The 12,789-nt window shown below is 34.5% G+C and overlaps 1 protein-coding gene across 1 annotated transcript; it reads left to right on the forward strand.

The window, feature by feature from the left end:
* The first annotated feature begins 2,403 nt into the window (after positions 1–2,403).
* On the forward strand, positions 2,404–12,424 carry slc6a4b (solute carrier family 6 member 4b). Its single transcript, XM_052595695.1, has 13 exons — positions 2,404–2,916; positions 4,088–4,222; positions 4,466–4,685; positions 5,570–5,708; positions 5,800–5,934; positions 6,723–6,826; positions 7,699–7,826; positions 7,950–8,062; positions 8,688–8,819; positions 9,499–9,598; positions 9,789–9,889; positions 10,668–10,835; positions 11,454–12,424. Exons 1-13 carry the CDS (start codon positions 2,697–2,699, stop codon positions 11,532–11,534), a joined length of 1,776 nt encoding a protein of 591 aa, XP_052451655.1. The 5' UTR covers positions 2,404–2,696; the 3' UTR covers positions 11,535–12,424.
* Positions 12,425–12,789: the final 365 nt, after the last annotated feature.

Genomic DNA, 12,789 nt, shown 5'->3' on the forward strand with positions numbered 1-12,789 from the left:
ACATAAATATATTAATGTGTGACTGTAGATAGTTAATACTCCTGAAGCCAGCTGTGTTGTACAACATGTGATCCTTTTCTATGTCTCACACACTTAAAGGAAATAGCTTCTCACACAGAACAACCTCCTGGACAGCAACCAATCTGGCTTCAGAAGTTGACGTTCGACAGAAACTGCCTTGCCCTCACTGGTTCAAGCCCTAAGATTGGCAAGAGCGGCTTCCAAGTCCTCTATATCTATATTGTAAAATGGCATCTCAGGAACCGCAAGCCAGTGGTTTGAGTCTTACCTCTCAGATAGGTCCTTCAAAGTATCTTGGAGAAATGAGTTGTCCAAGACGCAACATCTAGCTAGCCAATGGGGTGCCTCTGGGCTCAGTTCTTGGACCACTTCTTTTCTCTGTCTACATGGCATCACTAGGTTCTGTCATTCAGAAACATGGCTTTTCATATCACTGCTATGCTGATGACACTCAACTCTACCTCTCATCCCATCCTGATGATCCAATGATAGCTGCTCACATCTCAGCATGTCTAACAGACATTTATTGTTGGATGATGGACCATCACCTTCAACTCAACCTGGCTAAGACAGAACTGCTTTTGGTTTCGACAAACCCATCACTTTATCAAAATTTCACCATCTAGTTAGGCACATCAACCATAACTCCTTCAAAAACAGCTAGAAAACTGATAGTTGTGATTGATGATAAGCTGAATCTCTCAGACCACATTGCTAAAACTGCCCAGTCCTGCAAATGTGCTGATACACATTAGGAAGATTTTTTATTTAAAAAAAACACTAGCTTCCTATGTTTTCTGTTCTTTATACTTGTTTTTCTTTGTGTGTGTGTGTGTAACCGAGATTTGTCATTTGCACTTACATATTGTGGCTCTTTTTTTAGTTTTGATTGCTTCTATTGTCCTCATTAGTAAGTCGCTTTAGATAAAAGTTTCTGTTAAATGGCTATATGTAAATGTAAATGTAAATGATCTTCTCTTTCACTTGGGAGTATGATCCAGACCTCATGAAGGGCTTCCATTTTACGAGTCTAATGTTATTTGCTGCACTCTCTAGCCAGTGACCTACACGATTAGTGCAGTCTCTATATCTAGTTAGGACTTTTTCGATTAGCCAGAGCTAAAAGCGGTGGATTTGATTTCAAACTCTTTTTATTAGGTTTACCTAATGAGGACAGTTAGACCACAGAGCAGATACACTCTTATGGATCTCCAGTAAATACTATTACATCTTCCTGCTCAGGAAGCCAGGGAAACTTAAAATGTTATTCACACTTCTCTGTTGTCAAAATAACATGGGCCTGAAACCTCACAATCCATTCTTCATCCAATATAATGGTCTAATGCAAGGTGTAGGATACAGGTCAAGACAATAAACAACTTGAGTAAAAACAAAAACATATTGCCAACCTGGTTTCAACAATAATATATATATATATATATATATATATATATATATATATATATATATATATATATATATATACATATATATATATTTATATATATATATATATATATATTTATATATATATATATATATATATATATATATAAAATAAATTTCCCCCCAGACAAATTCTGTATATTTCCTGCTAGATTAAGATGACTTATATCGGAAATATTAATTTCTAAATCATACTTTGGGTGAATCAGTGTTTTTTTTTATTTTTATCTAGCTCTGTTTTTCAATTTTTTTGTCATATGCCACATGAGGTTTTATTTTGAGACAGTTTGATTTTGTAAGCAAATGATGACAGATTCAATAAAAACCAATAAACTTTCCATCTTTGTTTAACTTGTCACAATTTCATTCAGTTCTACTTGAGTTTTCACGCTTTGTTTTTCAACATCAATTAAATTCAAAGTGATAGAAAAAACACACAGTAAACTCATCACTGCAGTTTATAACTTTAACATCTACCATGAGTTTGCCTGAATGTTTAAGTCAAAAATTGTTTTAGTGGGTTGATATTTGTATATAGTCACAGTGCATGATAATGGTTTCTAGCTGATTTGCTGGTCCCGCATGTTTTATCAGCTTGAACCAGTTTAAGACCAGATAATAGCCAGTTTAGACAAGTCAGTAACCAGACTGAACCAGCCATGTTTATTAAAAAAATAAATAAATAACAATAAATTCAAGCGTGGAAATTAGATTAAATTTATTGAATTACATTTTATAAACTAAATGGTAATTCTAATTTTAATACTCAAGCACTGACTATGCTTCTCTTGCCTCGTCTTCAAAAAACATTGTCGTTGATTATTACGTTGACAAATAGAGCAATATTTCTTGAGGACTCAAGCGCGCTCTTGGAGAAGTCCATTTGAATGATAGCGGTGGGCTCGCGGGATGTCAGGGGTGAGTGATGGTGTCGCGCGCATCTCTCGCGTGTAATCTCATTCGTTCAAAGCTCTCGCGCTCAGGTGGTGGACTCTTGGTTAATCCTCAAGCTCTTACTCCCACCAGTAGGGAAATCAACCACAGCAGCATGCTGCAGTCCCCCGCGCAGGCTCTTTTGACCGCACATCGAGTATAATCCAAAAATATATTCTTGAAAAAAATATATAGTACTTTTTACTCTTGAAAAAAAAAAAAGAACTCACAAAAGGCACTTCTTACGCAGTTTATAAGTACTTCTGCAGTTTGCTAAGTCACCTGGACCAGCGAAGATGCCCCACCAAGAGCAAGTGATGGTTCACGGGAACCTCTGCGCCCCTGGTCCTCCAAACAACGCCGGGTACAACAACAACCCGGTGCCCGTCATCATTCAGACAGAATCACGCGATAAATGGAGCAAAAAAATGGATTTTCTTTTATCAGTCATTGGGTTTGCTGTAGACCTCGGAAATGTTTGGAGATTTCCTTATATCTGTTATCAGAACGGCGGCGGTAAGAGTTTTTAACTCAGTTTGTATTTAGTTTTTTGTGTGTGTCTGTTTTACCTTGACAAGTGAGAGATTACATTTAAAAGCTTGTGTCGTTGGGCGGATGAGCTGTCCAAGGTGCTGAAATTATTTTTTTTGTGTATTAACTACATAATAAGCTTAAATAAACTTTTTTCCTGATAACATCTTACACTATATCTTTTAGCTCAATAAAATGTAAAATGTAGGTTTAATTGGTGGCTTACATTTTTAAGCAAAATTAAAGTGTTGCCAACATCACAACCAATTTAACCGCTTAGTCCACTTTTAATAAAAAAGTAAGAAAGAATGAAAATGTTTAATCGAGTAATAAAGCATTAACATCCAATAGAAATAACATAATTTTTGTGAAAATTGAAATGAATGGAAACAAAGATTTTCCTTGTTTCTGCCATAGGATTATTTACCTTTCATATTACATTGTTTGTTATATTATTTTTTACATATTATATTTTGGTTTGTATTGTCAATATATGGAATAATACTTATTTTTATTATTATGTTTATTTAAACTTATGCACCAGTGCACCTGTGAAGCATACATGGCCAGCTGCATTCATCAATCATGTAAAGGCTATTCATGATTTAAACTGGCCAGATACTGAGATCAACAAGTGTCAGACTGCAAATCTCATTTCTAACCTTTTATTTTTATTTTTTTTATTTTAAGTAGCGTGCTGGTTTATGAAAAGGCTTTATTAACATACAGAAATACATAAATATTTAGTTAATGGAAGATTTGGTATCTATTTAGATAAGGTAACACATTCACTATTAACTAAGAGTTTTCCCTCAATAAACTCCTAATCTGTGGTTTATTGACAAGAAAGGTAGTTTTTGTATTAGTTAAGGCTAAGTTAAGGGATCTAAAATATGGTCATGCAGAATAAGACGAATAAAGTTCTAAGTACTAATAAGTACTAATAAAAAAACTAATTATCCTTGCAATATGCATGCTAATAAGTAACTAGATAATAGTGAATAGTTAATCAATGAATGATGCATTTATATAGCACTTTATTGTATATTGCTGTACACTCAAAGCAATGTACAATCATGTGGGGGGATCTCTATTCAACCACCGTCTTTTTTAATAGTGAAAAGGCGCTTTAATCTGTTGTAATTTTGTTCTTCAGGTGCATTTCTTATTCCATATGTCCTAATGGCTGTATTTGGTGGGGTGCCACTTTTCTATATGGAGTTAGCTCTGGGACAGTTCCACAGAACAGGTGCCATATCCATATGGAAACATATTTGCCCTATTTTCAAAGGTAAGAAACAAACATGTAATCTAAATCTGTCTCGTATACAATATTGTAATGTTTTAGCTTTAAAGATCTATAAATGTTTATGTTTCTAAAGTCCTAAGTGGATATTAAAGTCTAAATGCATATAAAAATTAAAGAATAAGAGACTAATACACAGTCACAGAGATAAATGTAAATAGAAAAATGACACTCAGACTGAGAGATTTCATTAACAAAACACTGACATAATTTCCCCTTTCCTGTCAGGTATTGGTTTCGCCATCTGCATCATTGCACTGTATGTGTCCTTCTACTATAACACCATCATCGCCTGGGCTCTGTTCTACTTCTACTCCTCCTTCAGCAGCACTCTGCCCTGGACCAGCTGTGATAATGCCTGGAACACCGAAAACTGCACCAACTACTTTGGAAAAGACAACGTGACCTGGACTAACTACTCACGCTCACCTGCCGAGGAGTTTTACACGTAAGTGCATGTAAGTGGCTGCACTGAAAGGGGGCAAATATGGCAGAGAAAGAGAGAAGGTAGCTGGAAAGGGAAAAGTAAAAATGTAGCAAAAATAAATAACAATGGGGAAAAAAGCATTGTAGACAAATATGTCACAAATAAGGACTACTACAAGTCTCAGTAGAAAAATCAACCCAAAATTTATTGAGACACCTTCAACATTCCATGCTTTATCAAAGTCGATTCTCTATAGATAAGAAAATGGTAATAAAATATGACAAGAACTTAAATTTAAACTGTGTTTATAACATTTTGATAATTTTGGAAAACACTTCATAATAACAAAATGTCAGGTCAAAATGTCTGAATAAGTTGAGGTCTAAAATTTTTATCAGTTTTTCTGGTAGCCCACTGTCTGAAGAATTTTGGGGTATAATATGTCACAGTTTACTATAATCTATTTATTATCTCTTTGCTATCATAACATTTATAAATGAACACTAGAAATGAACTGCACCCACCAGTAAAAAAACAAACTAAATCAAATTAAAATAAATTATATCTGGTGTCTGAATAATTTTTGGTTTGACTATATATTTATACACATACATACATAATATGCAAAGCAATTTACTTTCAAGGAACTTAAGCTACAGGAAAATAATTTAGTCTTGAAGAACATTTAATCATTCAGTTAAGTGCCAAAAGAACTGCAAAATGACTGATAAAACTTTTCAGTTTGTGGAGAATTGTGTTTATATTTTGTATTGTGCCAACATTCCTTTCTTATACTTCAGAACCTATTTGTCTAGAAAACTTGCGTACATTGAAGCATTATATGCATATGCTTTGTGGTTCAGGTCAGTTTCAGACTGCACATTTGTAAATCCATCTTAAAACAGGAGGAATGTCCTGGCAGTCCATGAATCATCTGGGCTTGGGCATGTGGGATACATTCGCTGGCAGCTCATGCTTTGCCTCTTCCTCATCTTCACCATCGTCTACTTCAGCCTGTGGAAAGGAGTCAAGACTTCAGGAAAGGTTACTGAGTCCTAAAATATTAAATGAAACATGTTTTATTGTTTGAGGAAAAACTATTTCACATCCTTTCATCCTCACATGTCTCTCTCAGGTAGTATGGGTGACTGCCACCCTGCCGTACGTGGTGCTGTTGATTCTTATGATCCGTGGTGCAACTTTGCCAGGAGCGTGGAAAGGAGTGGTGTTCTACCTCAATCCCAAATGGGAGAAACTGAAGGAGACCAGTGTGAGTGCTTTTCTCTTACGGGCTCTCAGTATTTTCTCTTTGTGTCTAGCATTGATTTATTGTTAAATTAGTTTGGGTTGTTTCTTGACATTATTTACTTATTTTGTGACGTCTTTAAATGTATTCATGTGCTGATTTGATGGCAAAATGCATGTATTTGGGAAAGTGTTTATATTTCATGCAGTAATAAAAAGGACCTGAGGCATTTGGGCAGGAAACTCGTGAATCATTAATAGCTGAACTGACTTGGGAAAAAATATGGACCCCTATAAAGGGCATATTTCTTCATAAATGTTGAGATAAGTCAATGATAATAATAAAAAAAGATAAATAAAGGAATATTGTCATAGGTATTTAAATGCTCAATGAAAGCAATATGTAAACGGCATCTTCTTTTTGTGTGTGTGTGTGACTATATAAGCCCAGTACGGTTTGCTAGGTGAGGCAGCACTGCAGAGAACCGTGATGAGAAGCAAAAATAAAGCACTAGGGGCTAATGAGATGCGTAATTGGTTCAGATTTTTTTTCCATCATGAAAGGCCCTCATACTCATTGACACACACGTTCATGCACACGCGCGCACACACACGTTTCTCTTCATACAAATCTTCAGATGTGATCAAGCACCATTCTGTGATGTCATTGTCTTTAGCATTTCCTAACCATTTCAGTTCCTAAATTGGAACTGAAATAAAGTAAATTTGAAAGATTATTATTATGATTCGAACCACATTTTCATGTTTTTGTATCTAGCCACACTTTTCTTTATAGTATCTAATATTTTGTAGGTATGGGTAGATGCAGCTGCGCAGATCTTCTTCTCTCTTGGTCCTGGTTTTGGTGTCCTGCTTGCCCTGTCCAGCTACAATCCCTTCAACAATAACTGCTACAGGTGCAGTCAAAACCTTCATTTTCATCACATCGATCAACTGGAGTTTCTATTTATCAGCATTTGCACTGAGTTCTTCATGGTTGTTTAATATAAAGGATATTAAAATAATATTTAGTTTGAGTTTAAATTAATTCTTTGTAAATATACTTCTGTTCGAAATTTTGGGGTTGGTATGTTTTAGAAAGAAGTCACTTATGCTTGAATTTATTTGAATTTATTTAATAAAAAAAATGCAGTACAACCAGTGATATTGTGAAAAACTAGGACAATTTAAAAGGTTTTCTATTGGAATATATTTTACAATGTAATTTATTCTTATAATAAACATTGTTTAATTATTATGCAAGGAAACGTTTATTATTTATTATTACTCCTTTTTAAAAATTCTTACTCACCCCAAAGCTTTGAATGGTAGTTTATGAACAGAACAACAAAACAGACCTGCCAATTGGGGCTTAAGTGATTTCCACTCACTCTTAATTCTGATTCTATCTATAGCTTAGCCATTTATTTAAATTTGGCTCTGTGTCCACTAACTGAGGAGAAATGCCCTCAAACTGAACTAGACTCTGATGAATCATATGATGAACCAAAACAAATGCTCTTCCCCATGAGTAAATGATGTAAAAACAAGATTAGAACCGCAAATTATGTCCAGTTTAAAGCGATGAATGGGCAGCATAGTTGAGTGAGGGGAAATTGAATTGTGTAGTACTATAAGACTGTGAGGAGCCACATGGGCAATCTAAAGGGATCAAGTCCTATCTAAGGATGAGAATATCACATAGACTTGTACATGGGATCAACTTTCTTTCTTTTTATTTTCAAATTTAGTTTGTAAATATTTTTTGTTTTGTTTGTGATTTGTACAGAGATGCTATTGTAACCAGTCTGGTGAACTGCCTGACAAGTTTTGTGTCAGGATTTGTTATTTTCACCGTCCTGGGATATATGGCTGAACAGAGAAATGTAAACGTTGAAGATGTAGCCAGGGACAAAGGTGAGCTTTCCTTTTTGCTTTTCAATAGTAAAATTATTTTGAGTTTTACTGTAAGTGTGCTGCATCAAACCCAAAATAACATATAAGACTTTCAGTCCTATAAATAAAGCATTTCATCTTTAGGACCCAGTCTGCTCTTCATCACATATCCAGAAGCCATAGCAAACATGGTTGGGTCGACTTTCTTTGCCATTATCTTCTTTGTGATGATGATTACTCTTGGACTGGACAGCACTGTACGTAAACACTTGTACCTGTAAATATACAGAAACAACAAATATTTCTAAATATGCATGTGAAGTCAGCAAAAGTATATGATTTATATAAATATAGATATGAAAAATGAATGACAGAGAGAACTAGATTTGTATATCCAGATTGAAATACCAGTGTTTGCAAGAAAGCAACAAAATATTGCTACAGTGAAACATTTGATTTTAAGTTTGGCTCTGATTCAAGTTACATGTCATCAGAGCAGTCTTAAACTTTGTTATCATCATGGCAATCAGCACACATCTTCTTTTCTTTTGGCTGTGCATGAGAATTGATATTTAAGTATGCATATATTCAGTATGCAAATATGTGCAAGAAAGAACACCAATTCAATATGAAATTTACCACAATGATATCACTACTGAGTGATATTAATTAATGTGAGACTTTTACCTTTTGAAGTTTTCAAAAACCAATAGTATGTCCAATTCTGAAATTATCTATAAAGAAGTCTGAATGTAGTTTGTATGTTAAAGAAAATTATGAACAAAGTAGAACAAAAAGAAAGGGATATTTCATTACAGTTCTGTTTTGCAAAATATATAATTGCGTGTTCATAGGGTTTTTTTGTGTGCTTTCTTGCCTCAGTTCGGTGGGCTAGAGGCCATCATCACAGCTGTAATGGATGAGTACCCAGATACCCTGTCCCATAGGAGAGAGCTGTTTGTTCTTGGACTGGTGGTTGTTTGCTTTCTGGGCTCTCTCAGCACCCTTACTAATGTGAGTTTCAGTCAACTTCTGGATCTCAGTTTGTTGAAGTTTACCAATGTAATAAGAATATTTCAGCAGTGCAACACAAAATTATAATAACAGAGGATATAATATGTGACCCTGGACAACAAAAAACAAAGTGTTAAGTGTCTATTTTTTCAAAATTGAGATTTATACATCATATGAAATCTGAATAAATAAGCTTTCCATTAATGTACTGTATGGTTTGTTAGGGTAGGACAATATTGACAAGTATTTGAAAATCTGGAATCTGAGGGTGCCAAAAAGTCAAAATTGAGATAATTGCCTTTGAATTGTCAAAATGAATTCTTAGCAACGCATATTACTAATCAAAAATTAACTTTCGATATATTTACAGTAGGAAATTTACAAAATATCTTCATGGAACATGATCTTTACTTAATATCCTAATGATTTTTGGCATAAAAGAAAAATTGATAACTTTGACCCATACAGTGATACAGTGTTTTTTGACTATTGCTAAAAATATACCCCAGAGACTAAAGACATACCGAATCTAGAATTTGTCTATCTGGCAGGACAATTGATAAAGATCATTAAAGATAAAAAAAAAAAAAATGTTTTATCAAATAATGTAACTGAAAATCGCTGACAGACAGATTTGGGCACTTTATTAAATACAACATTTTTTTTTTTTTTTTGCAAGGGTGGTGCATATGTGGTAAAATTACTAGAAGAATTTGGAGTTGGTTCTCCAATTATAGCTATAGTCTTTCTGGAGGCCACAGCAGTATCCTGGTTTTATGGTAAGATTATTTACTATAAATTAAACACACACGCACACACACACACACACACACACACACACACACACACACACACACACACACACACACACACACACACACACACATATATATATATATATATATATATATATATATATATATATGATTTCAGTATATAAAATAAACTAATTTATTTCATTTTCTCCAGGTATTAACAGATTCAGCAATGATATCAAATCAATGTTGGGCTACACTCCAGGACTCTTCTGGAAAGTGTGTTGGGTTGCTATCAGCCCAGCTTTTCTTGCTGTAAGTTTTAACAAAGATGTGTTGACAGTATGTGCAAAGTTTGTGAAATGTTAAAGTCATCTTTCATGCTCTCAAAATGATTTAAGCACCCACAACCTCATTTCCACCCTTATTACCTTTATAATCTCATTCCCTTACCTGTCCACACAGTCACAATTCCCAGTCTGCAAATGTCAAACGGCATGCACAGCCTGATATTCCTCAGATACATCTCCATGCATCACAGCTAACCTCAACACAATCATTTTTTCATACTGTTCCTGTTATTCTTTTTTCATAAAAAAAACATACAAAAAAACAAAAAGAAAAAAAGACATGATAAACGGCTGCCAGTCTCATCTCCTGAGACAGTGTTTGAGACATTATTTGAAATGCTGGAGAGAAGACATTAGTCACTGTTCCTTCAAGACACAAAGGCCACCGCTCTACAATTTTCCGGTCTCCATAGACCACATAAGGATGTGTAAGGTCTACAGGATAATGTGGACCTTTTGAATATAAAATAATCTGATCAGAGTCTCACTCTAAAGATGTTTTCCAACTCATCAATCGAACTGAACTCACACCGAGTCTGTAGTGACCTATATACTAATCTGAATGAATTGTTAAACACTTTAAAAATTATATATGACATTTCAACAAATTTGTTTCGTGTTTGATAAATGTAACTTTTAAAAGCACCTGCTTTTTTTTGACAACAAATAACAATTTTATTAATTTTAATACGCCCAAAATGCTAATTTAACTCACTAACTATTTTTCCTGTTCATTTCTTTAGTACATTATTATCAGCTCACTGTTGAACCCTCAGCCCCTCACACTATTTGACTACGAGTTCCCCGACTGGAGCATCACGGTCGGCTACATCATCGGAGCTTCCTCTTTCATGTGGATCCCCATCTACATGGTGTACAAGCTTGTGTGGACGCCAGGCTCTCTTAAACAGGTGAGACATGCATGTGACTCATTAGCTGAATAAATGAACAACTACTCCCACTTGAAAAGCATTCTTGTAGAAGTCTACTGCAAGAATATTTCACCCAAAAAATGAAAATTTGCTAAATGATTTACTCGCCCTCAGGCCACCCAAGATGTAGATTAGTTTTTTTCTTCATCCAAACAGATTTGGAAAAATTTTGCTTTACGTCACTTGCACCAAATGGATACTCTGCAGTGAATGGGTGCCGTCAGAATGAGAGTCCAAACAGCTGATAAAAACACAATGATTCACAAACAATCCACATAACTCCAATCAATCAGTTAATGTCTTGTGACTTGAAAAGCTGGATGTTTGTAATTAACAAATCCATCAAGATGATTTTACCTTCAAACCATTGCCTCTGGCTAAAATATGAGTCCTCTTTCCATAATATTAATTGCAACAGTGAAAAGTCATCTCGTCTGGATTAGGAGAGAAATATTCACAGATAAAGCACCACTTAGTGAAAACAGTCTAAACAACAGTTCTAAACAAATCTGTCAGTGGATCATTTTTGGGTGAACTATTCCTGCAAGTTATAAAATTGGTAAAGCTGCTCACATGATGTTTTCGATCTAATTTCAGCGTCTTGCTGTATGTCTGCGACCAGAGAGAACACTGCCAGACATTCACACAGACAGTATGGGGCTAAGCCCTGTACCATAGACCCCAGAGAGAAAAACAACTAAACACAACTCACATACAAAAGCCACATATACTGGGTTACATGAGTTACAACTTTTGCATAGTTTTAGGGATTTTTCCGATCAAAATTTAAGGAATAATATAAATGAAATAAATAAAGAATTAAATATAAAGAATACATAAAATTATCAAATTTGAAAGTGATTTGCAATTAGATTTTATCTGTAAAATGAAAACTGACATTCAATGTAAATTATAATAGTTAATTTAACAATCTGTGCAAATCTTTACAAATAGTTGATGTTCTATTTTAATTTAAGATCTACGTATAATATAAAGAGTTCAGTGGTATTTTTTACATTGTCAGTCAGATGTACCTTCTGAGTCGCAGAACGTTTTTTGAGATACATGCAAAATGAGATTACCTCATTGTGAATAATCCAGCCAATTAGAAAAAGAGAACTTTTTTTTTTCAGAAATAACTGTTGTCAAGATGGAATCATTATGGTGTTTTTCTGCCTTAACTCTGTCTAGATATTGTAGCTTTGTCAAAACTTTGTAAAATTTGTACTGATATTGTGCCTCACCAAGAAAAGGACAAAAAGAGAAAAATAAGGGTTTATTCTGAACTAACTTTACATGACTGTTTGAAATGTTCTTTCTCTAAGAAAACTTGAGCCCAAATCCTAGCTATGTGTAATGTGTTCATTTTCTTCCTACATTTTTTTTCCATATAAAGAACTGAGGATGTTACTGAACTCTTGATGTGACCAAATATTAAATTGCTATGAATGTCTTATTATGAATAGTTCAAAATGTGGTTCATATACTATGTCTGCACTGTAGGTTGTGGCAGAGAGTTTTGCTTGTGTGTATGTCTGGAAAATTAATAAAGCTGTACTGAACATTCCTATCTATATCTATCTGTCTATCTATCTATCATTCTGTGAACTAGTGTTGTAACCATCTATCTATTCAGATTTACAATACTATGTGTGATTCCCACTTTCGTTCTCTTAGTGTGAACAGCCTTGCACCTTAATTAACATGTTGATTTGCATTGAGCTGCAGTATCCAGCATCTGTAAAACACACAAGGGGTAAGAGAACTGCATTGTGTCAGGTATTTAAATGAGATGTTTTATTAAAGAGTAGATCTTCAATTGCCACCAATGGCTGGTCTGGGAAACGCGGCTCAGTTCTGCCAGTTTCAGGGATGGGGTGAGAGAATAGAGCAAAGATAATGCTATTCCACATTCAGCCACTTCTAGCAGAGG

This window comes from Carassius gibelio, chromosome A5, assembly GCF_023724105.1.
Source record: "Carassius gibelio isolate Cgi1373 ecotype wild population from Czech Republic chromosome A5, carGib1.2-hapl.c, whole genome shotgun sequence".
Classification (NCBI taxonomy): Eukaryota; Metazoa; Chordata; class Actinopteri; order Cypriniformes; family Cyprinidae; genus Carassius; species Carassius gibelio.

Coding starts and splice junctions, on each gene's coding strand:
- slc6a4b (XM_052595695.1), top strand. CDS start 2,697: ATGCCCCACCAAGAGCAAGTGATGGTTCACGGGAACCTCTGCGCCCCT. Junction 5,709..5,799: donor GAGTCAAGACTTCAGGAAAG/GTTACTGAGTCC, acceptor TGTCTCTCTCAG/GTAGTATGGGTGACTGCCAC. Junction 10,836..11,453: donor CGCCAGGCTCTCTTAAACAG/GTGAGACATGCA, acceptor ATCTAATTTCAG/CGTCTTGCTGTATGTCTGCG.